General features: G+C 50.9%; 1 protein-coding gene across 1 annotated transcript; it reads left to right on the forward strand.

Moving 5' to 3' along the window:
- Positions 1 to 14871: 14871 nt before the first annotated feature.
- On the forward strand, positions 14872 to 19055 carry LOC146754897 (uncharacterized). Its single transcript, XM_085526601.1, has 2 exons — positions 14872 to 15993; positions 16412 to 19055. The coding sequence occupies exons 1-2, from the start codon at positions 15265 to 15267 to the stop codon at positions 18434 to 18436; spliced, it is 2754 nt and encodes a 917-aa protein (XP_085382727.1). The 5' UTR covers positions 14872 to 15264; the 3' UTR covers positions 18437 to 19055.
- Positions 19056 to 23754: the final 4699 nt, after the last annotated feature.

The following is a 23754-nucleotide window of genomic DNA, read 5'->3' on the forward strand; positions in this document are numbered from 1 at the left end:
CCAGAGAGTATTATTAATAAGTTCTTCCTATCAGAAATGGGACCCTTTTAGAGCTCAGATAAGGTTTTTTTCCCTGTTAACCAGCTGGGCTGCTTGGCTGTGGACAAATGCCATGATGAATGACGGGTCAAGGATGGAGCAGGCTGATTTCTCTCCGAGCCTGACCTTGTCTCTGGTGTGACATCTGAAATGACAGGTGCATTAAAAAGTTATTTATGTAGGGGAGCTGCGATGCATTGTACCCTTTGCAAGGTAGCACCCAGTTTTGCAAGAGTATTAGAATAAAGGCTGCCTCTGTGTCTGCTGCCTCTTGTACTGCTGGCTTTCTGTAAGCAGCTGCTGTGAAAGCAAGAGGAGAAGCACGGAGCGTTTTTTAGTGCACAGAGGATGCTCTGGAAACTGAAAGGCAAAAAAGGGAGCAGGGTCTGAGAGCAGCAGCAGCAGACAGCTTCCCAGCAAATCACCTGCGTGTCTGCAGATTACTTGCCTGGAACAGCAGTAATCAGCTCTGGAAATGCACCTGAAGGGTTCTGGGCTGTTGAAGGGCCAATGTTGTGGATAAAATGCAGCACTGAGGATTAAATGATTTCTACTGTTCAGCTCTTTATGGCCTCAGTGCACTTGTAAGACTTTCTCTGTTGAATCTCAGACTCTTTGTGAGTAGTTGTGCTGTGGCTCCCTTCTGTCTTTACTGTTGCTGAAATTAAAGGGACACTTCTGGCTTTGTCCTTCTTCCTGTAGGACACATAAGTGGAACTGTAACCATCCTGTGAACAGTCACTTCATTCTGGGAGATGAATAGTTGCTGAATGGCAAGAGATCGCAGCCTAAATCTCCAGAAAAATGCATGCAAACCCTATCAGGTTTCTATTGTCATCTGCCTGATATTGTGCTCCAAGTAGGAAATAGGAAAGGCAATAGGAAAGCTGCCTGTGTTTTGAAATCCAGAACTTTCTCTGGACAAATAACACACTTGCTGTTGCATGGCCAAATGAGGACACAACATCCTATGGCACAGATTAAGTTGTAGAGCAGGGTTCATGGAAGAGCCCATGTGCAGTGATTTCTGCATCCTTCTGAGTGCTGATCAGATTAATGAGGACCACAGAAACATTGGAAAACTGTCGTAGTGACACATCAGTATCCTGTTAGCTTCAACAGAATTACAGCATTTGATATCAGCTCTTCCTTCCTTGCTGTTTCTCCACCCCTCCAAAACACCCCCTGAAACACTTGCAGGAGAAATTGTAAATTTCTTATTTTGTATAATGGGACTGTTAGAAGAGCTGCATGTTGGTGTGCGTCCAACTCACATTAACTTCAGTTTTGGGCTGCAGCCATACTCGAGTGACTTTGCAAGTCTTTTCTGACTGTCCAATTAAAGTTGATGCGTGCAGTAAATCTGCAGTATCCAAACAGTATTTGATATCTCCATTTTGGATCAGTGGTTGGGTCTGGGAAGTGGATGAAGCTTGCCTGAAGGCAGCATCTGCAAGTTGTTTTTTTTTCATCAGAAAAATGAATGGTCTGGTATAATGAATGATTTTGTATAATATCAAAGAAAGAGAGTATCACCTGTGCACTTCATACGCAGTATTGATTGCAAGTATGCTCATTAATTTGTTTGGTACAGGAAATTCCAGCCAAGGTTAGGAGAGCTTTGCTCTGTAGTGGAGCTGTGACTCCTATTGCCTTCAAAGAGGTTTGAATCAGGTTGCAAACAACCAAAATTCATACTTCAGTTATTTCGCTATAGAAGTGTGTTGTCACAGACGACTTTGTAGACTTCTGGTAGAACAGCAAGGAAAAATGGAAATGTCCTGTCCCTGTTTGAGCCTGCTTAAGGGTTTGATCTGTACAGTTTGGGTGCTCTGGGCAAATGTAGGATGCACGGTGGAACTCTGTTCTCATTGTAGCACAACAAAAGAGAGGAGCTGGGGAGGGGAGGGAGAAGGTATGTTTTCCACCATGGCCTGTTTAAAACATTATGAGCTACCTCTCTTCCATCATGAGTCGTGGTTTAAAGCTACTGCCCAGGGGCATAAAAATCAACTCCTAACAACTTCCAGTGGGACCACTATTCCACCAGTGCTCCCATCAAATGTTGACTCCATGATTAATATTCACCCTCTTTCTTCGTTAATCATCAGTCTTCATTCATTTCTTTGTAACTTCCTGCTGACAGGGGCACTGTTCATACAGCAGCTGGTAGGGAAAACAGAACGAGCTGAACTGCTGCACGCAAGCTGTGAAGGGAAAAAGCCACAACAGTGCATTGTGTCAGCTCAAAATGATTCCTACGGATGCAGCTTTTTCTTTTCTCCTTGTCCTATATGCTCAATTTTCAATAGACGTTGTGAGGCAGGACCTTCAAACAATCCGTGGTTACTATCGCACTGCTTTACCTTGAGTGCCATTGGCACTTGGTAATTTAGAGCAGGAACTCTGCTGATGAAGAGTGAACTGTCAGAATTTGGCTTGTCAAATAAAATCTGTGTACAGTCCTCAAATAGACAGTTTTGCAATTAACGCTTGCACTGTGATTTGCCAACAGGAAGCCCACTCCCAGCTTTGCCACAGCCCTCCTGAAGACCTTGTGTGTGAGACCAAACCTCTTCCCCATTGCCCAGCCTATGAGCTGAGAAGAGCTGCTGATTTCTCTATCATTCTGACTCTTTGGGCAGCTAATATTGCCCTTCTGCAGCACAGGGATCCTGTCCAAGATGCTCAAGGGGTACAAGCTCTGCACCAAGGCAATACTATTCTGCAAAGCCAAGGAAGTTACTTCTTCCTCCCACTAATTTATTCCCCAAAAAGCTGCAGTAGATGCTGCCACGTTTACAAGTACACAGATATTTGCTCTCAGTGCCAGTCAATGAATGCTGCAGCTATGCAGTGTAACTGGAACACCATTGAAGATAATTCCATTTACTTGTGTGAGGGGCCCAATAATTAAATTTGGACATTATTCCTTTAATTACTACAATTTCGGATCACGGTTAGTATTCTTCTAAACTGATGTGATTTCATGCTAAATGTAGGATGCAAGTCTGTTCTTGCTCAGACCCCTCAGCATTCTGGAGTAAGATTCTGCACTGTTGGTTTTTGCAGACCTACAATATGACGTAGCTCCTGGTGCAGGAAAAAAGCATTGGATGGTTCAAGCCTTGTGATACTTCACTGACAAGCTGTGCTGTTTTTTTAAGCCCTGTGCTATGCTTGTTCTTCATGCTAAATGGTGTTTTGATCATTTGTATTATAATAATTCATACTAATTAATTTGTAATTCCTAAATTAAGTGCACATGGGTTTCAAGCAGAGAGGTTACACTCAGGTTAACTATTGATTTTGGTCTTTGCTGTGAAGAAATTTAGATCTCGTGTCTGTCAGATTTAAGACAGCCATCTTGACATCTATTAAGAGAGAGATACAGTTAAGAATCAGATTTTGTGCCTGAAAATATGCTTGCCTGGTGACTTTTGGGATCTGTTCTGCACACAGTACTGCATTCCTTAAGGCACCAACTGCTATACGTGCTGCAATGCCACTCAGCAGTGAATTGGTGCTCTTGCAGATGCTGATATTATTAATGACTTCTCAAAGAAACTGTGATTTTAAGAAAATCCAAGTTGAGTAGAGTCTCTGTGAAATAAACAGCTGTTTTAAATACATATAATGCTTTTGCACCCTGCGGAGTAATGCTTTAAACAACCACTCCCAAACTGCAAAGGAAAATAAGGTGTTTGATTTGTTTTCACTTCTTTCCAGCCCATTTTCTTTCAATGAATAGATAGAGATTTTAAGAACTTAATCATTCTGGTGGACTTGGAAGGAATTTGGCTGGATGCTACTGGCAAACTCCTCAAACCTGAGGCTGGAGGTGCCACAGTCCGTGTGTTCTGGATCGAAGGGACAGAAGGCAGCTGCTCATGGTTATGGATAGCTGGACGTATAGAGTGCTCTGAGCATCAGGAACAGTTTCCAACCATGTAGAAAGAAGAGTTTCCTTGAACATGGTCACAATCTCATCACAGAATCACAGAATCACAGAATCACAGAATTACCCGGGTTGGAAGGGACCTCAAGGATCATATAGTTCCAACCCCCCTGCCTAGCAGGGCCACCAAACATACACATTTACTAGATCAGGTTGCCCAGGGCCCTGTCCAACCTGGTCTTGAACACCTCCAAGGACGGGGCATCCACCACCTCACTGGGCAGCCTGTTCCAGGACCTAACCACCCTTCTAGTAAAGAACTTTCCCCTAACATCCAACCTAAATCTTCCCTCCTTCAACTTAAAACCATTTCCCCTAGTCCTGCTATTATCAGCCCTTTCGAAGAGTTTACTCCCCTCCTGGGAGTAAGTTCCCTTCAGGTATTGAAAGGCTGCAATGAGGTCACCCCGCAACCTTCTCTTCTCCAGGCTGAACAAACCCAACTCCCTCAGCCTGTCCTCATAGGGGAGGTGCTCCAGCCCCCTGATCATCTTTGTGGCCCTCCTCTGGACCCTTTCCAAAATCTCCATATCTTTTTTGTACTGAGGGCTCCACACCTGGACACAGTACTCCAGATGGGGCCTCACAAGAGCTGAGTAGAGAGGGACAATCACCTCCCTATCCCTGCTGACCACCCCTCTCCTGATGGAGCCCAGGATCCCATTTGCTTTCCGGGCTGCCAGAGCGCACTGCTGGCTCATGTTAAGTTTCTCATCTATCAGGACCCCTAGGTCTTTTTCAGCCGAGCTGCTCTCAAGGACAACTCCTCCCAGCCTGTACAGGTGCCTGGGGTTCTTCCGGCCCAAGTGCAAAACCTTGCACTTTGCCGTGTTGAACCTCATTAGGTTCACCCGAGCCCAGCTTTCCAGCCTGTCAAGGTCCCTCTGAATGGCATCTGTTCCCTCCACCGTATCGACTGCACCACTCAGCTTGGTGTCATCAGCAAACTTGCTGAGGGTGCACTCCATTCCCTCATCGATGTCATTAATAAAGATGTTAAAGAGCACCAGTCCCAAGACAGACCCTTGAGGGACGCCGCTCGTTACCGGCCTCCACCTGGACATAGAGCCATTGACCACCACCCCTTGTCTGCGGCCTTTCAACCAATTGCTTATCCATCTAGTTGTCCACCCATCAAATCCACCTCCCTCCAATTTGGAGATGAGGATGTGATGGGGGACCATGTCAAAGGCCTTGCTCAGGTCCAGGTAAATGACATCGGTCGCCTTCCCTTCATCCACCAACGCCGTCACTCCATCATAGAAGGCCACAAGATTAGTTAAGCATGACCTTCCCCTGGTGAAGCCATGCTGGCTGTCTCGGATCACATGCTTGTTCTTTATGCGATCAAGCATGTTGTCCAGGAGGATCTGTTCCATAATCTTCCCAGGCACAGAGGTGAGACTCACCGGCCTGTAGTTACCCGGGTCGTCCCTGCTCCCCTTCTTGTAAATGGGAGTGACGTGACCCTTCTTCCAATCATCCGGGACCTCACCTGACAGCCACGACTTCTCAAATATGATGGAGAGCGGCTCGGCAACCACCTCAGCCAGCTCCTTCAGGACCCTGGGATGCACGCCATCTGGCCCCATAGACTTATACTCATTCAGTCTAAGGAGGCACTCTCGGACTTGCTCTACCCTTACAGTGGGGAGGGATTTACCTCCTTGGTCCCCACATGGAGGTATGGGGGTGCAAGACTTAGGGACGTGAAAAAGACTAGAATCCTGGCCACCAGTGAAGACCGAGGTGAAGAACTCATTCAGCACCTCAGCTTTCTCTTCATCATGTTGCTCTTGTGCCTATAGGAGTATGAATTCTGGAGTGGGGGGAAAGATAAGACTTTGCAGGGGAAGTAAATGTTCCCATTTGCAATAAGCACGATAGATTTTGCTTTTTTCCTTTTCCCTCTATTCGATGGAGAGGAGTTCGATTACTTTTGGATACGTTTTCTTTTGCATAACCTTTTCATGCACTGTGTTTTGAGCGATGTGACCACTAGAGAGCAGACTTAGCCTAGTAACAGGAGTTAATTAGTTCTTGGCCTCTTCATTTCCTCCTGTCCCCTTTCCCCTCCCCCTGAATACACAGGCAGAGGGGGTTTGGGTGGCTCTGAGCTTGCCTCCAACGCTGTGCAATCTTAGGCCTAATTAAAACGCCGCAGAGCAGATGGCCTGAACCCTGCATTAAAATTTGATGAGGAATTGATCAGCCAAGCAAACAGGAAATTTAGCTGTGTGAGTGAAGGTAATGTTTGCTCAAATGTGTAATGAGGTCCATGGGGAATATTTATGGGGACCTCAGTGACAGTTTCAGCAGTTCCTTCTCCTTGAAGTCATCTTCCCTACTTCTCCTCTCTGTTATGAGGCTGTAGGCAGAAGGGAATCCAACACCATGTCAGCTGGGCGGTGGAAAATGGTCTGTGTGTGGCTGCGATGGTGCCATGGAAAGGTCTGCAAGAGGAGCTGTGAAACTGCAACCTGACTTCTTTAAAAACATCAGTGGCTCCATAATGTAAGGAGTTGTGTAGCACAATTGCTGGTGGAACTCCTTGCAGCGTGTTAGAAAGCAAACCTGCCCCCTAAAAGGGTCAGGTGTTGTGTTACAGCAGATGCTACCTTTATCTCCGTGGACTGCAGGATAAGCTGTACATGCTGTCAGCACAGGTATTTGGAGGCAAGGCGTTACGTTCACAGGGTAGGGAGCAATGCCCTCCTCAGCACATCTTATCTATTTCTAATAATCAGTAAAAGTGTAAATGCCTTCTACTTGCAGCAAACAGATAAATTTACATGCTTCTTATTTATCACTACTCTGTCAAACGTAAATCAGCATGAGAGAGTCTTAACTTAAGCTGTTACTGACGGGTAAGATCACCCTCACACCTGTATCTGCAAGTCACTGCTGTTGCCCTCAGCTCCTGGCAGAGGCTTTGCAAAGATGTAGGGCTCTGCATTCAGGGCTCACACAGGCCCCGAGCTGCAGATGTGCTCGTCCCAGCCATAGGACTTCTTGTGGTTCCTTCTTGTACCACTCGTGGCTACTTTTGACTGGTTGCAATTAAAGTTGAAGCTGACTCTGTAAGGACTTGGAGCGAAAAGCAGAAGGATGGGCAGCCAACAGTCTGTGCCCAGTGGAACAAAGTAGGAAGGAGAGATGATGGGTGTCTTGGTGTGAGCCCTGCAGATGGGTGAACATGGTGGTTGCAAGCCAGTGCTTTGCTTTCTAATGCAACCAAGCTGTTCAACCTTGTGGCTTATCTGGTCTGCACTGTGTGAAGATGAATTGTCTTGGGCCACATTGAAGAGCAGAAAGGACCCCATAATAAATGAAAAGGGAGCACTTTGCTACTGAAAGGGAAAGGGGGCCTCATAGAAACCAAAGCAAAGGGTAGTTACAGGTAGTTTATGTTGAGGGGGAACACATCAACATGTACAACATTATATATGGTTTATATAAGTAATATAATTTATTTAGTATATATTTAAAGGAAAAAAAAAAACCAAAAAAACAACAATTGGGAAAGATACAAGGCCATAAAACTGTTGGGATACCAGACCTTGTTTTTCTGAAACAAATGCATCTGTCTGGTTTGGTGACAGTGGCTGCCATTCTCAGTAAGGCCATGTTTGGTTGTTGTGAGTGACGGGTGTGCACTGGGGCCAAACTGAGATTCACTGCCATGATGGCAGGGGATGGCTGCAGGATGGGGTGGGTTGTTTGTTTGCTGGTTGGGATAGGAAAGGGAAGCTGCTTACAGTGACGGTGGGAATGACTGTCACTGAATGCAGCATGAGAAGTTGGCAGAGCTGTAGGATTTCTTGTTGCCAATAAAATCCAGGAAGATTTGCTCAGTCCATAGCATGTGTAGGGTGGCACTTGCTATATACATCTTCCAGGTGTTGCATCAACAGCAGGGATGGGATTAATGCAAGAGATGGCGATTTTGTTTTTTAGATTCTGGTGGCAAAAATCGAGGGGAGCTTTATGTCCCATTTCAGGTGCACTCTAATTTCTTGACAGTGTCCCGCTCCCCGTGCACCCTGTGTGTCGCAGGAGGGCCATCCCAGCCCTATGGTCGTGGTGATGATGTTCTGTTCTTCCAGCTCTCAGCTGCAGCTCTGAGCTCTGGGTGTTGCTGTTCCCGGCTGAGGTTGGGCCGCCCGCTCACACCTGGGGCCCGTCGTGGCGCCGCGCGTGGTCTCCGGCGGCCATCCGCCGCTCCTGGGCCACCCGCCTCAGCCATTCCCCATCCTCTTCTTCGCGGGGTGGCTCCTCGAAGCGGCTGCGCTGGTTGGGGTCCCCGTGCCAGGAGTTGCTGCGCACCAGCGGGCGGGGGGGCCTGGAGGGGCTGCGCTGCGTGCGCCGTGCTGGGACGCTGCGGGAGCGATGGGCAGATCTTGATCTCGTCTGCCGCCGCTCCCTGGTGCGCTGCAGCCTTCCCCGGGGCCGGCGGGTCGGGGGGCGACCCGAGGGGCGCCAGCTGAGGCGCAGCATGCCGGTGATTAACCCCCGGCACAGGGGGCAGTTGGGCGTGTTGGCCGTCCAGTGCTGGATGCACTCCCTGCAGAAGATGTGCCTGCAGGGCAGAGCGCGGACGGCATCCTCCATGGGGCCCAGGCAGATGGGGCACGGCTCCTCGTGGGCCTCTGCCGGCCACGTCCATGTCTCCCTCCTCCTCCGGTTGGAAGCCGCCTCCCGGCTCATGGCTGCGGCTGCCCTGGCGCTGTGTGGCTCCAAGGATGGATTTGGATGAAGCTGCCTCTTGCAGAGCAGTCGGCAGCCTCCGGGCCTCAGCGCCTGTCAGGCGTCCTACCTGTGGCAGACAGCTCGTGTGCCACCGGCAGAAGCTCTGAGCTCTGGGGATCCTCCAATGGGATCCTCAGTGACTCGCAGTCCTCTCGCAGGACTCTGATGTCTCTCGCACTGGCAAGGTCTCAGTGTCTCGTGCTCCCACAGGAGACGTTCACACCTCGAGAGTCGCCAGCAAGACTCAATGCGGGCTGGGCCCGCTGGCTATGGGTAGGCACCCGGCCCACTGTGAGGTCATGGGGCGACTGTGACCCTGCGCTGCCATCACAGACTGCACAGATAGGTGGAGGTTTGCTGTCCGGTGGTTGTGGCGTTGATATTTGTGGCATTTTCCAGCCAGAGTCCACCCTAGGGGTTTAACTGGGACAGTTTCACTAACAGTGAGAATAAATGATCTATTGAAGCTAGAAATGTAACAGATTTGTGGATGCTGTTGCTCAGTGCTGTGGCTGTGACTGTGCTGGTATTTGGTAGCAGTGCTAGCAAAGCAAATGCTATCCTGGGTGTTTTTCACCAGGAAGTGAAGGGGCAGTGCTTACCAAGAAGGGATCCATGTCTTGGTTAGGAAAGCGTAGCCCAGCTTCTTGGTTTCTCTTGTCTCCTTAATCTCTCATCCCGCCCCTCCTCTGCACCCTCCTGTACTATCCCTCACATCCCAGCCTTCTCTCTTCCCTTTTTGGGTGATGTTTAACATGACTTGGATGGAGAGTTGTGAACATCAGCCTCATGTTTATAGCATGTTCTTATGGATTGTGTGATCCTACTCAGGGCTTTGCTCTTTAATATTACACTTCTGCCTCCTGCATGTCATTTGTTAGCCATCAGTCCCCCTGTCTTGTTTGTTGGTGGGATGTGGATTGAATATTTTCTGTCCTCTCCCTTTTCTGGCCAATGTACTTTGGTAGCCTCTGTTTGTCTCCGTGTCCCTTGCCAACGTTGCTTCCCCGGGGCTTTTCTACAGGGTTGCTTTCCAGCTGGTCACTCCCCACATTCCCTGGTGCCTCATTTAGGTCCTCCCCAGGGGAGGAACTTTGCCCTTTCCCTTGGTGCAATCTTGAGATTTCCCGCAAGCTGTTTCTGGCTGCACGGCCTTCTGCTGCATCAGCCGCTGCTCCCAATTTGGGATCCTGCGTTGCCCTGTGAGGGTACGCTGTGTTCCATCACCCAGAGCATCCTTGGGGCTCTTCTATGGGTCTGGACCCACTTTTGTCCCCTGCAATGATCCTGCAGGGTGGCTGCAATTCTCCCACATTCAGGCAGAGCAGCAGAGGTGTAGAGTTATGAGGAGAAACAGGTGCCTTTGCTTTTCATTGTCTGCATGTTGCCCTGAGTCATTTTCCAGGTGCAGGTGAAGTTGTTTCATGGCACAGTTACAATTGTCACCCTAACACCTGCACTTGCTGATGGCACTGCTAGCATGTAAACATCCCATACTGCCATCTGAGTGTGGTCGCTCAGCTTGCAGCCCTGTCTCTGAGCTTCGTTTCCCTTGGTCAGGATCCGGCCTCATGTCACAAACTCATGTTTCACTCCCATGTCCTGATCTTGTGAATTGCTACGTATTAACTGCTTGAGGCTTTAATATTTCCAATCCCAACAGACTTTCCTGGTAACAATTCTAAGCACAACTGCATCTCTCTGTATTCTTGGGCTCATGTCATGGCTTAGGTTGGAAAGGACCTTAAAGCCCACTCACTTCCAGCCCTTTGCCATGGCCAGGGTTTCCGTGCAGCTGCTCAGGCATCACGAGCTCCATCCAACTTGGCCTTGGAAGCCTTTGGGGTTGGGGCACCCACACTTCTCTGGGCAGCAGTGCCAGGGCCTCACCGCCCTCTGAGTAAAGAAATTTCCCTTTGTGTGGAACCTGATTGTCCCTTGTTTTGCTTAAAACTCTTTCCACTTGTCCTGACAGTGGTAAATGTTGCTCTCCCTCCTGTTAGGCTCCTTTTAAGTGCTGGTTGATTTAGAATCCAGAACCAAGAGGTGTGAGATTTGCTTGTAAGCATATGGGCAGGTGAGCCTTACAGGCAGTAATGAGCCGCTTGGTGGGGCAGAGTCACTGCCATGATGGTAGGGGATGGCTGCAGGATGGGCTGGGCTGTGTGGCTGTGGGTTGCAATGCAAAAGGGAAGCTGTTTACAGCGATGGTGGGAATTACTGTCACTGAATTTTCCGTGTGCTGCTGCACAAAGCCATGTGCACACCAAACCCGCTCTGTCTTCAGCATGGTGCTTCACTGTGCCATTTCAGTGTGTGTATTTAATTCAAGAGCAGCTGTATTTACTTCCTGTCTGCAGCAGATTAGAAAAGTTGAGGCCTGGCAAACCAATCACACTGCAGCCTGCCTCTGGTGGGAGCTCCGGCCACCCGGCCTCGTTTGGTTGCACAGGGGAAGTGTTGTAGAAACCAAAAAGTGTGCTTGAAGTTGAATCTGATCATTTGTGTTGTAGCTGGGTGTAACCTGTTGTCATCCAGCTTAATGTCCATTACCAAATGTGCTGCTTCCATCCTCGCTGACGCTTTGGCTTATGAGATGTGGCATTGAACAAAACACTGGAATTGCTGGGAGCTGCCGACTGACTTGGGTTGGAAGGGACCCTGGGATGCCTGTTGTCTGTGGTGCCCCGTAGACTCGTGCACGTTCAGTCTTATCAGGCTCCTGTGGCAGTCTCTGCTATCGCCGTACCAAGTCCACCTCCCTGGCAGCCCCACACTGCCCTGCTTGCAGCAGCAGCCCCGACAGGGCAACAGCAGGCGGAGAGCTGGCACCCAACATGGGGGCTCTGGGCATAGGGGAGAGATGGGCACCAGGGAAGGGTTCCTATTGGAGGAGTTGAGTCTGATGGTCTGATGGTGCTGAGAATAACTAACTCCACGCAGGCCATTTTACATAGAGTGCTGGCACCCAGTTCGGTGTTATCCATCTGAGGGTTTGGAGTCTCAGTGTTCTGGGAGTAAAGTGCTGAAAAGCTGTGGCACCTGGGTGTCTGAATCATTTTCTTTTTGACAGTCTTAGGCTGTTCTGTTCCTAGCCGTCAAAGTCATGGTGGTGGATCTGACTGGATGGAGTTGCATCACAAAGCAGGGGTCAGCCTAAGCAGCATGAGAGATCTTTTCAGTTTGTTTGTTTATCATTTGCAATTAAATGTCGTTGTACCTCACAGCAGTGGCAAGTCGTCAAAGTAGGGAGGAGAGATGATGGGTGTCTTGGTGTAAGCCCTGCAGATGGGTGAACAGGGTGGTTGCAAGCCAGTGCTTTGCTTTCTAGTGCAACAGAGCTGTTCAACCTTATGGCATATCTGGTTTGCACTGTGTGAAGATGAATTGTCATGGGCCACAATGAAGAGCCGAAAGGACCCCATAATAAATGTAAAGGGAGCACTTTGCTACTGAAAGGGAAAGGGGGCCTCATAGAAACCAAAGCAAAGGGTAGTTACAGGTAGTTTATGTTGATGGGGCAGAGGGGGAACAAATCATCATATACAACATTATATATGGTTTATATGAGTAATACAATTTATTTAGTTGTTTTTTTAAATAAAAACTGGGAAAGATACAAGATCATAAAACTGTTAGGATACCAGACCTTGTATTTCTGAAAGAAATGCATTGGTCTGGTTTGGTGACAGTGGTTGCCATTCCCAGTAAGGCCATTTTTGGTTGTTGTGAGTGACGGGTGTGCACTGGGGCCAAACTGAGATTCACTGCCATGATGGCAGGGGATGGCTGCAAATTTCACTCCTGCTCCATCATCGTTCTTAGTGACGTTCTTTATGATTAGGCTGTGAGTAGTTTGGGTTCTCTTGATGATGCAGGTCTCGCTTTCCTGTAAGACTTTACTATTGAGTAGTATTTGGTTTAATACTGGGTGATAAGGAGGTTATCAGGAGTACCCAGCATGGGTTCACCAAGGGTAGGTTGTGCTCAACCAACCTGGTGGCCTTTTATGAAGATGTCACTAGCTGAGTGGACGGGGGGAGAGCAGTAGATGTAGTCTACCTTGATTTCAGTAAGGCTTTTGATACTGTCCCCCATGACATCCTTATAACAAAGCTGAGGAAATATGGGATAGATGAGCGGAAAGTGAAGTGGGTCGAGAATGGGCTGACTGGCAGAGCGCAGAGAGTTGTCCTTGGTGGTAGGGTGTCTGGCTGGAGGCCTGTAACTAGCGGCATCCCTGAGGGGTTTGTAATGGCTCCAGTCTTGTTCAACGTCTTCATCAATGACCTTGATGAGGGGATAGTGATCACCCTCAGCAAGTTTGCTGATGACACGAAGTTGGGAGGATTGGCTGACACGCCTGAAGGCTGTGCTGCCATTCAGCGGGACCTGGACAGGCTGGAGAGCTGGGCAGTAAGAAACCAGATGAGGGTCAACAAATGCAAGTGTAGAGTCTTGCACCTAGGGAGAAATAATTGCATGCACCGGTGCAGGCTGGGGGAAGAGCTGCTGGAGAGGAGCTCTGCTGAGAGGGACCTGGGCGTCCTGGTGGACGACAGATTGACCATGAGCCAGCAGTGTGCCCTTGTAGCCAAAAAAGCCAATGGCATACTGGGGTGCATTAAAAAGAGCGTGTCCAGCAGGTCGAAGGAGGTGATCCTCCCCCTCTACTCTGCCCTGGTGAGGCCTCATCTGGAATATTGTGTACAGTTCATGGCTCCCCAGTACAAAAAAGACAGGGATCTCTTGGAAAGAGTCCAGCGGAGGGTCACAAAGATGGTGAAGGGCCTGGAGCATCTCCCCTATGAGGAGAGACTAAGTGAACTGGGTCTGTTTAGCCTTGAAAAAAGAAGGCTGAGAGGGGACTTGATCCAGGTTTATAAATACCTGAAGTGTGGGAGCCATAGTGGTGAGTCTGGTCTCTTTTCAGTAGTGCGTGGGGACAGGACTAGGAGTAACGGGCTGAAACTTCAGCATAGGAAGTTCCGCATTAATGTGTGCAAGAACTTCTTTACGGTGAGGGTGATGGAGCACTGGATCAGGCTGCCCAGGGAGGTGGTGGAGTCTCCTTCTCTGGAGATATTCAAGACCCACCTGGACGCCGAGCTGTGCAACATGGTGTAGGGAGCCTGCTTCTGCAGGGGGGTTGGACTCGATGATCTCTAGAGGTCCCTTCCAACCCCTACAATTCTGTGATTCTGTGATGAAGCTGCAGGTCCAGTTCTCTTCCTTTCAAGTTCTTTCTCCCATTTTTGTCCAATTCTTTGTCCTTTTAAGTTTCTTATTCCAATTTTTTTGTCCAATTCTTTTCCTTTTTACTTTCTTAATACAATTATTTTCTCTATTTTTTGTCTAATCCTTTGTCCGATTTCTGTACATTTTGTGTCCATTTTTTGTCTTTTTGCCCCTGCCCTACATAATTACCTCACCTGGTGCCTATGCCAATTTTACTGTGGTCAGAATGCCCTTGTCTCAAGTTTACTCTGTTCGGAAGCTCTCTTTGTGAAAGGCAATTTTTCCTATGCTACATACAGAAATACTGACAATTTATGCTGCAAAAACACAACCTACCTCTCACACCTGGAATCTATTACTCAGGGACGCTGTAGGGGACGCTGCACAGGTTGGCAGTATTGTGTGAAGCTTGGGGGAAGACGCTTCCTTCTGCTCTGAGCAGATACGAGGGCCCAGCCCCCTTCCTCTCGTGGGCTGTCTAGGTCTCTGACCTGCAGCTGAGCAGCTGGATTGGCTCCTCCCACTCGCGGGGACTTAGGATGAGGCTGTTTGTCTGCGGTGGAAGTAGGCTCACACCTCCCCCTACCTGTCTCCCTCAGAGATTCCCAAGAGCTCCTCAGGCGGCTGATTTCTTGCAGCAGCCTGGCCATCTGCTCCAGCAGCTCCTTGAGCAGGGTACACCGGCAACCAGGTTCTTTTAACTTAACTAGCTCGTAGGTATGGTGAGATGTTTCCTTTATTGCCATCTAAATGGAAATCACAATGAGATGGATGGCCTGCTGCTGTTCTTCTCCAGTGCCAGAGAAGTCCACGTAGCCCAGCACTGTGGGAGGCGGTTCCTCCCAACACCGCTTCAATCCACTTTGCCCAGCCTCCATTTTGTGCTGGGGCCAGAAGGCCGCACTGCCCCACAGCGCAGAAGGCCACTGCCCCACCCTCCATGATGTGCAGGGGGCACAGGGTCTCACTGCCCCATAGCGTTCAAGGCCACTGCCCCACCCTCAATTATGAGCTGGGCCAGAAGGCCCCACTGTCCAATAGCACTGAAGGTCACTGCCCCGCCCTCCATTATGAGCTGGGCCAGCACACAGCACAGAAGGTGCTGGCGCAGCACCCCCAAGGCATTCACTGTCTGCACACCCTTGCGACAGGGACGAGAGGCAGTGGGCGCTACGGGGTCAGGGGCATCTGTCCTTGCAGATCCCACAAGTGAGAGTGAGAGTGATTGTTGGTGGCCTTTGGCTACAGCTTTTGGAAGCTGAAGGTCTATTCAGATTCCCATGGCCATGCTGCGATACATTGCAGGACGGGGACAAGCCAAGTGCAGCCGGCCCTCTCCCCGCCGGGGCCCGGCACAGCCCCCAGCCTGCGCTGTGCAGCAGGAGGAGAACAGCTGGGAGCTGGAGGTGCTGCAGGCCCAGCTGGAGGGCGAGCGGCTCCACTGCCAGGAGCTGCAGCGCCGCTGGGCTGCCGAGAGATGTGAACTGCAGAAGGCGGCAGAGCGGGAGCGGCAGCTGCTGACCGACCAACTGCGCTGTGCCTTGGAGAAGCAGCAGGCCCAGGAAGAGCAGCAGCTGAAGGAGTGGGTGCAGCGGCAGCGGGTGACGGGGACCCGGCAGCTGCTGCTCTGGAAGGAGGCCGAGCTGCGCGCGACAAAGGAGCAGCTGCAGCGTGATTGCGATGCAGCCCTGCGCCAGGCTCGGGAGCTGCAGCAGCAGCTGGCCAAGGTGCTGAGGAACCCCCCCAGCAGCGAGGCGGCCCATGCCCAGCTGCAGGACGTCCTCAGCAAGCTGCGATGCGAGACGGATGGTGAGCAGCCCGCCTGCATCCGCCACCTCCAGCGTCAGCTGGAGCTGGAGAGGAGGCTCTTCACCTTTTACATCGTGGGGAGCTGGGCAGACTTGCTCCGTAATGCAATGTCCTGCTCCCAGGAAAAACAGGGAGCTCTGCACCGCCACCGTGCAGAGCAGGGCTCCAGTCAACCGGCCATGAAGGACGCTCACGTCCAGGTAAGATGACACACTGAGAGAGTGGGGATTGTTCAGCCTGGGGAGGGGAGGCTCTGGAGAAACCACAGAGCGGCCCTCCAGTGCCTGAAGGAGAACTGGGGAAAGCTGGAGATGTACTGGTTGTAAGGGAGGGTAGTGATACAACAAAGGACAACGCCCTGAAAGTAGAAGAGGGGAGATCTAGATGAGGTATACGAAGACGGGACACCATGAGGGGGCAGAGGTGCTGGCACAGGCTGCCTAGAGAGGCTGTGGTTGCCACATGCCTGGCAGTGCCCCAGGCCAGGCTGGACGCACCTTTGGGCAACCTGACCTAGTGGAAGTTGTCCCTGCCCTTGGCGTGGGCTTGGAATGGGAGAGTCTTGAAGGCCCCTTCCTACACAAACCATTCTGTTATTCTATGATTTTCTGGTTCTAGGTGCCAGAGACAGCCAAGGAAGACCTGGGGCTCCCGGGCAGCCGGCCCTCTCCCCGCCGGGGCCCGGCACAGCCCCCCACCTGCCCTGCGCAGCGGGAGGAGAAGAGGCAGGAGCTGAAGGCACTGCAGGCCCAGCTGGAGGGCGAGCGGCTCCGCTCCCAGGAGCTGCAGCGCCGCTGCGCTGCTGAGAGACGTGAGCAGCAGGAGGCGGCAGAGCGGGAGCGGCAGCTGCTGGCCGACAAACTGCGCTCCAAGTGGGAGCGGGTGCGGGTGTCAAAGCTGCAGCGCCTGCGGGAGCAGAGCCTGAGGCAGTGGCAAGCAGAGATCTGCCAACTGCTGCAGGAGAAGGAGGCCCAGCTGCACCAGATGCAGGAGCTGCTGCAGAAGCGGCGCAACGACACCATCCGCCAGGCATGGCAACTGCAGCGGCAGCTGGTGGAGGCGCTGCTGAGGAGTGACAGCAGCAGAGCGGACCGCAGAATGCAGCAGGAAGTCCAGCGGCAGATCTGCTGGAAGTCCCGTGCAGAGCAGGCCGTGGAGAGCAAGCGCCTCCAGTGTGAGCTGCAGGAGCAGAGAAGACGCTTCCTGCAGTACATCCTGGAGCACGTGGAGGGGCAGCCACGCGTCTTCTTCAACAGGGCCAGGGCCTGCCATCGGGCTGTAGCAGAGGTGGGTGTTCAGGCTACAGAGCAACAAGAGGCCTGCCCACCTGAGCGCAGGGAGCAGCAGGAGCAGAACACCCATCTGCTGAGTAAGCTGAAGGAGCTGCAGAGACGGTGCAGCCTCCTTGAAGAGAAGAGCAGAAGCTCTCAGCAGATGTGGGAGGAGGTGGAGTGGCTCAAGGACAAGATGCGTACGCTCTGCCTCCGTACCCAGCAGCTGCTGGAAATAGTCTGGCAGCTCAAGGAGGCCTCTTGTGCATCCAAAGACACCACAGAGAAGGCAGAGGAGGTCAACCATCTGCAGGGACAGCATTTGGAAAAGGAGGCTGCAGAGCAACAAGAGGCCTGCCCACCTGAGCACAGAGAGCAGCAGGAGAAGAACACCCACCTGCTGAGTAAGCTGAAGGAGCTGCAGAGACAGTGCAGCCTCCTTGGAGAGAAGTGCTGCCTGCTGAGGAGCAGAAGCTCTCAGCAGATGTGGGAGGAGGTGGAGCGGCTCAAGGACAAGATGCGTACGCTCTGCCTCCGTACCCAGCAGCTGCTGGAAATACTCCGGCAGCTCAAGGAGGCCTCTTCTGCATCCAAAGAGGCCACAGAGAAGGCAGAGGACGTCAACCAGCTGCAGGGACAGCATGTGGAAAAGGAGGCTGCAGAGCAACAAGAGGCCTGCCTACATGAGCACAGAGAGCAGCAGGAGCAAAACACCCACCTGCTGAGGAAGCTAAAGGAGCTGCATAGACAATGCAGTCTCCTTGGAGAGAAGTGCTGCCTGCTGAGGAGCAGAAGCTCTCAGCAGATGTGGGAGGAGGTCGAGCGGCTCAAGGACAAGACACGTACGCTCTGCCTCCGTACCCAGCAGCTGCTGGAAATAGTCCAGCAGCTCAAGGAGGCCTCTTCTGCATCCAAAGAGGCCACAGAGAAGGCAGAGAAGGTCAACCAGCTGCAGGGACAGCATCTGGAAAAGGAGAATGAGATGGCCAAGGAAGACCCGGGGTTCCCAGGCAGCACCAGCAGCAAGCTGCTGGAGCAGTGCAGCTACCTCCAACAAGCCCTGAGGAACCTGGAGAAGCAGTGCCAGGCCCTGAAGGCCCAGAACCACCTGCTGAGAGAGGGACGCTCTCCAGAAGCGTGCCAGAAGCTGCAGAGTCTCCAGCAGGCCGAAGTCAAGCTTGGAGCGCTCAGCAAGCGCCTGGAGGAAAAATGCACACAGCTCCAGGAGATGGGGAAGAAGCTGAGGCTGCACAGAAATCCCAAACAGGAATGCCCCAATCCCCAGGAAAAGCCGGGGGAGTCAAAAGAGTGGCCAGTGGCAGTCTGCATCTACATTTTCGCAGACCATCACCACCAAAACGAAGCTTCTTAGCTCGTCACAGCTACAAAATCCTTATGAGGGCCCTAATGAGGACCCAGAAAACGAGCTTCCACTGACAGCTGGACAATACGTTTACATCTGTGGAGACATGGATGAGGATGGCTGGTTTCTGGGAGAGCTGACGGACGGCACAAGAGGACTGGTCCCTTCCAATCTGGTGGAAGAAGTTTCAGATGATGACCTGGATACCACCGTGCCTCCAGGGCTTCGTGATCTCCTGCTGGATACCGATGATGAAGAGAGACCAGGCAGCAGGAGCAGGGGCAGAAAGTGATGGTCACCATCCAGAAATCTGTGTCCGTGTGTTGGCTCAGCCTGGGGGACGCCGAGATTCCTCTCCATAAGACAGCAACATCCCATCAAGATTCCACCTTTCTGGATGAAGGCTACCTCATGCTCCACTTGATGTTCAAGTGGAGTGTGGTCCATCAGCAGGAAGGCCTTAAAAATTCATCCCTTGTAAGACTGAGAATTTATTTTGGACTGGACTAAAACAACAAAAAACACCAAAAAACACCAAAAAACACCAAAACAACTTTACAAAATTTATATATTATATATTATTTATATATTATATATATTATATTATTATATAATAATAATATTATAATATATATAATATACATTATATACATAATATATATAATATAATAGATACAATAATAAATAATATTATATTATATATATTATAATATTAAAAAAATACTAATAAAAATAACCAAACCCAAAAAGTGTGTCCAGTCTTCTTGTTTTTAGACAGTCTGCTTTTGTAAAGGTACAAGGAAAGGTAGAGGCTGAGGAAAGCTTCCAAAGTCTTTCTCAAGTGCTCTACCTACAAGTACTGGAATCAAGGGAGAAAGGAATCATCACTGCTTGCCTCTGTTCCTGAGCCCTACAGACAGTCTGTCCCAAAGCAGCTGTTTGATCATTTCCATTGGGTGACAATGCATAGTGCTTGCATCGTCTGCAGGCACGGACTCAGATGCAAATCCACATCCTTAACTGTAGGTCCGTACATCCTTTATATACATGCTCCAGCTCCCCCTTGAAATTTTCTGTCTGTCCCTACATGTCAGCAGAGCACTTAGCAAGTCTCCTTCACGTCTAGACACCAACTGCCCATACAAGTGTGTGTGATAATGCACACGGCTGCGGCCAGCACTCTGTGTAAAGAGAAACTGTCAGAGAGCTGCACATCAGGGAGGGGTTCCTTGGTCTCAGCCTCTGCTTGCTTTTCTGGCTGGCTGTGAGGGACGCTCACGACCAGGTGAGATGGCACACACAGGGCGTGGATCTCTGGGAGACAGGAGAGTTACATTCCTTGGAGCCAGATGTGCGTTCTTCATTCTCGAGTGTTGAAATCTCTTCTGGTGACAAAGCTGGTTAGACTCAGACAGAGGGATGAGAAGGCCAAAAAGACAGCAAGAGCTGGAACAGTACCTGTGGGAGATGCTGATGAGCATGGACTTGATCAGCCTGGTTCTCCAGGGAAGGTTTTGGAGAAGGCAAGGGGCAAGAGATGGGAGCGCAGGGAGAAAGCGAGATGCTCTCAGCCAGCATTTCTGTGCCGGGGACAGAAAAGCCACTGGCACTGGAGTTTCTTGCTTGCTTGCAGGAGACTCGAGCTTTGTGGATGTGTCCGTGTATTTCAGCAGGGAGGAGCAGGCGCAGTGAGTGCTCTGCCGAGATGTCATGCCGTAGACATACGATTTTATGGCCCTGCTGGCAGAGGGCTTTGCTGCCTTTCCTCCTCATGAAGGCATCTTGGGCACTGCAGAGTGAGCCTGCACATGCAGCAGAATAAGTGCAGTGCATTTCCTTCCTGATGAATGCAACGGCAACTACAAAAGAAACACGAATGAGTGTGAGTTTCAGAAGAGATTAATGTGCTCTGGACTCTGAGGAAAAACCCACAGTCACCGCTGGCAAGCAGGTGTCAGTCAGCCTTTCAGTGAGGTTAGGGAGGGATGAAACAAGGCTCCAAGTATTTGTTGCACAGTTGAGTTGCTTCCTGCTGTGCTTCACAGCACAACGTGTTTTTATAAAGATGAATGCCTGGGAAACGGAAAGACTACTTTCATACATCTAGTTTGTGTTAGTTGACTGCAGTTCCAACCAGCTGGACATACAGGGGTCTGGCAAATGACACCTGGAAGGAGGTACAGGCAGGAGGCCCAGCACCCTGCAACCTCCAGGTGAGGGAGAGCAGCCAAGGATTCCTTTGGGACCTGCAGGTTCACTGTGTGCAGCATTACATGCAGGAGCATCTGTGTATAGAGATGATGGCAGAGGTACAGAGCTAAGCATCATAGAGAGGGAGAGTTGCTCATCTTGTTTCCCATGGTAAGACAGGAACTAGGAGCCACGAGGAAAATGTGGCCGCATTCTGCTTTCCTCTTCTGTCCCACACCAGCCCCGTCAGAGGGGAGGAACAGCCACGCTTCCACTGAGACGTTCCTCTTCATGCACAAATGAGCGTGCACGGAGCTGTGGGCAGTGCTGGGGCTGCACACACGTGGGTGTGCACAGGTGTGTCCATGCACTGCAGAGATTTGTGCACGCATGTGGGAGGGTGTGCAAGGACGAGGTGGTACGTGTGTGTGTGTGTGTGTGTGTGTGTGTGTGCAGGGATGGGGTGGTACATGTGTGTGTGTGTGTGTGTGTGTGTGTGTGTGTGTGCAGGGATGGGGTGGTACGTGTGTGTGTGTGTGTGTGTGTGTGTGTGTGCAGGGATGGGGTGGTACGTGTGTGTGTGTGTGTGTGTGTGTGTGTGCAGGAAGGGGTGGTACGTGCGTGTGTGTGTGTGTGTGTGTGTGCAGGGATGGGGTGGTACGTGTGTGTGTGTGTGTGTGTGTGCAGGGATGGGGTGGTACGTGCGTGTGTGTGTGTGTGTGTGTGTGCAGGGATGGGGTGGCGTGTGTGTGTGTGTGTGTGTGTGTGTGTGTGTGTGTGTGCAGGGATGGGGTGGTACGTGTGTGTGTGTGTGTGTGTGCAGGGATGGGGTGGTACGTGTGTGTGTGTGTGTGTGTGTGTGTGTGTGTGTGTGCAGGGATGGGGTGGTACGTGTGTGTGTGTGTGTGTGTGTGCAGGGATGGGGTGGTACGTGTGTGTGTGTGTGTGTGTGTGCAGGGATGGGGTGGCACGTGTGTGTGTGTGTGTGTGTGTGCAGGGATGGGGTGGCACGTGTGTGTGTGTGTGTGTGTGTGCAGGGATGGGGTGGTATGTGTGTGTGTGTGTGTGTGTGTGCAGGGATGGGGTGGTACGTGCGTGTGTGTGTGTGTGTGTGTGTGTGTGCAGGGATGGGGTGGTACGTGTGTGTGTGTGTGTGTGTGCAGGGATGGGGTGGTACGTGTGTGTGTGTGTGTGTGTGTGTGTGCAGGGATGGGGTGGTACGTGTGTGTGTGTGTGTGTGTGTGCAGGGATGGGGTGGTACGTGTGTGTGTGTGTGTGTGTGTGCAGGGATGGGGTGGTACGTGTGTGTGTGTGTGTGTGTGTGCAGGGATGGGGTGGTACGTGTGTGTGTGTGTGTGTGTGTGTGTGTGTGCAGGGATGGGGTGGTACGTGTGTGTGTGTGTGTGTGTGTGCAGGGATGGGGTGGTACATGTGTGTGTGTGTGTGTGTGTGTGTGTGTGCAGGGATGGGGTGGTATGTGTGTGTGTGTGTGTGTGTGTGTGTGTGCAGGGATGGGGTGGTACGTGCGTGTGTGTGTGTGTGTGTGTGCAGGGATGGGGTGGCACGTGTGTGTGTGTGTGTGTGTGTGTGTGTGCAGGGATGGGGTGGTACGTGTGTGTGTGTGTGTGTGTGTGTGCAGGGATGGGGTGGTACGTGTGTGTGTGTGTGTGTGTGTGTGTGTGCAGGGATGGGGTGGTACGTGTGTGTGTGTGTGTGTGTGTGTGCAGGGATGGGGTGGTACATGCGTGTGTGTGTGTGTGTGTGTGTGTGTGCAGGGATGGGGTGGTACGTGTGTGTGTGTGTGGGGGGGGGTGTGTGCAGGGATGGGGTGGTATGTGTGTGTTGTGTGTGTGTGTGTGTGCAGGGATGGGGTGGTACATGTGTGTGTGTGTGTGTGTGTGTGTGCAGGGATGGGGTGGTACGTGTGTGTGTGTGTGTGTGTGTGTGTGCAGGGATGGGGTGGTACGTGTGTGTGTGTGTGTGTGTGCAGGGATGGGGTGGTATGTGTGTGTGTGTGTGTGTGTGTGTGCGCAGGGATGGGGTGGTACGTGTGTGTGTGTGTGCGTGTGTGTGTGTGCAGGGATGGGGTGGTACGTGCGCGTGTGTGTGTGTGTGCAGGGATGGGGTGGCATGTGTGTGTGTGTGTGTGTGTGTGTGCAGGGATGGGGTGGTACGTGTGTGTGTGTGTGTGGGGGTGTGTGCAGGGATGGGGTGGTACGTGTGTGTGTGGGGGGGGGGGGGTGCAGGGATGGGGTGGTACGTGTGTGTGTGTGTGTGTGTGTGTGCAGGGATGGGGTGGTGTGTGTGTGTGTGTGTGTGTGTGTGTGCAGGGATGGGGTGGTATGTGTGTGTGTGTGTGTGCGTGTGTGCAGGGATGGGGTGGTACTTCTCTAAGAACCAAAATGATGGAAAATATGAGCTAAGCTTTTCGTGTTTGCTTGAAGTGCTTCTGGAGTGAGGCAGTCAAGTCTGCAGCTCACAAAAGGTTGTCATAGCACTTGGCACACTGTACCTCATCCTAAATCCAGCTTGCTATCTACTGCGACTGAAACTTTTGAAGTGGAATGGAGATTGCTGCAGGATGGGGAATAAAAATCAGCTCGTCTTGCTGCTGCCAGTATATATGTACAGACTTTAGACTGCTGGGATATAGTGATTGCTGTCCTGTTTATCTGACTTGTGAAGTTTTACATCCTAAATATATTTTGCTGATCATTTCATTCACGTTAGTGAACAGTGTAAATTAACATTCTGTGCACTAGAAAATTCTGTTATGTGGGGTAAGTTTTCTCCATTCAGAAAGAGATGATAATTTTCACGTTGCTGCAACAATTAAGTTTTGGCATAGAGGTTAAGGGCTCTGTAGAGCGAAAATCTCAAGCAGATACCATACCTGGTGTTCTCAAGTGACTGTACATTTTTATTTTGTATGTTTGGTCATGACCCTAATACAGAGTTCACTACTGGAAATGAAGACATACATGTCTCATGACAGGAAAAATCAAACAAATAAACAACAACAAAATAACCCCACAGCAACAAGAACAAAACCATTAAGCTTACAAGATTCTTTTTAATGGAAATGAAGTAACAGGTTGGAGAAATCTGTTTGTTCGTCCTGTATCAGGAACAGCAGG

This window comes from Coturnix japonica, chromosome 37 (genome assembly GCF_054131305.1).
Source record: "Coturnix japonica strain WE chromosome 37, WE-NBRP24, whole genome shotgun sequence".
Taxonomy (NCBI): Eukaryota; Metazoa; Chordata; class Aves; order Galliformes; family Phasianidae; genus Coturnix; species Coturnix japonica.

What these genes read in the sequence shown, in the direction of transcription:
- LOC146754897 (XM_085526601.1), top strand. Translation starts at nt 15,265, where the DNA reads ATGGCCATGCTGCGATACATTGCAGGACGGGGACAAGCCAAGTGCAGC. An exon ending in TGAAGGACGCTCACGTCCAG is followed by an intron (nt 15,994 to 16,411) that starts GTAAGATGACAC and finishes TTCTGGTTCTAG; the next exon opens with GTGCCAGAGACAGCCAAGGA.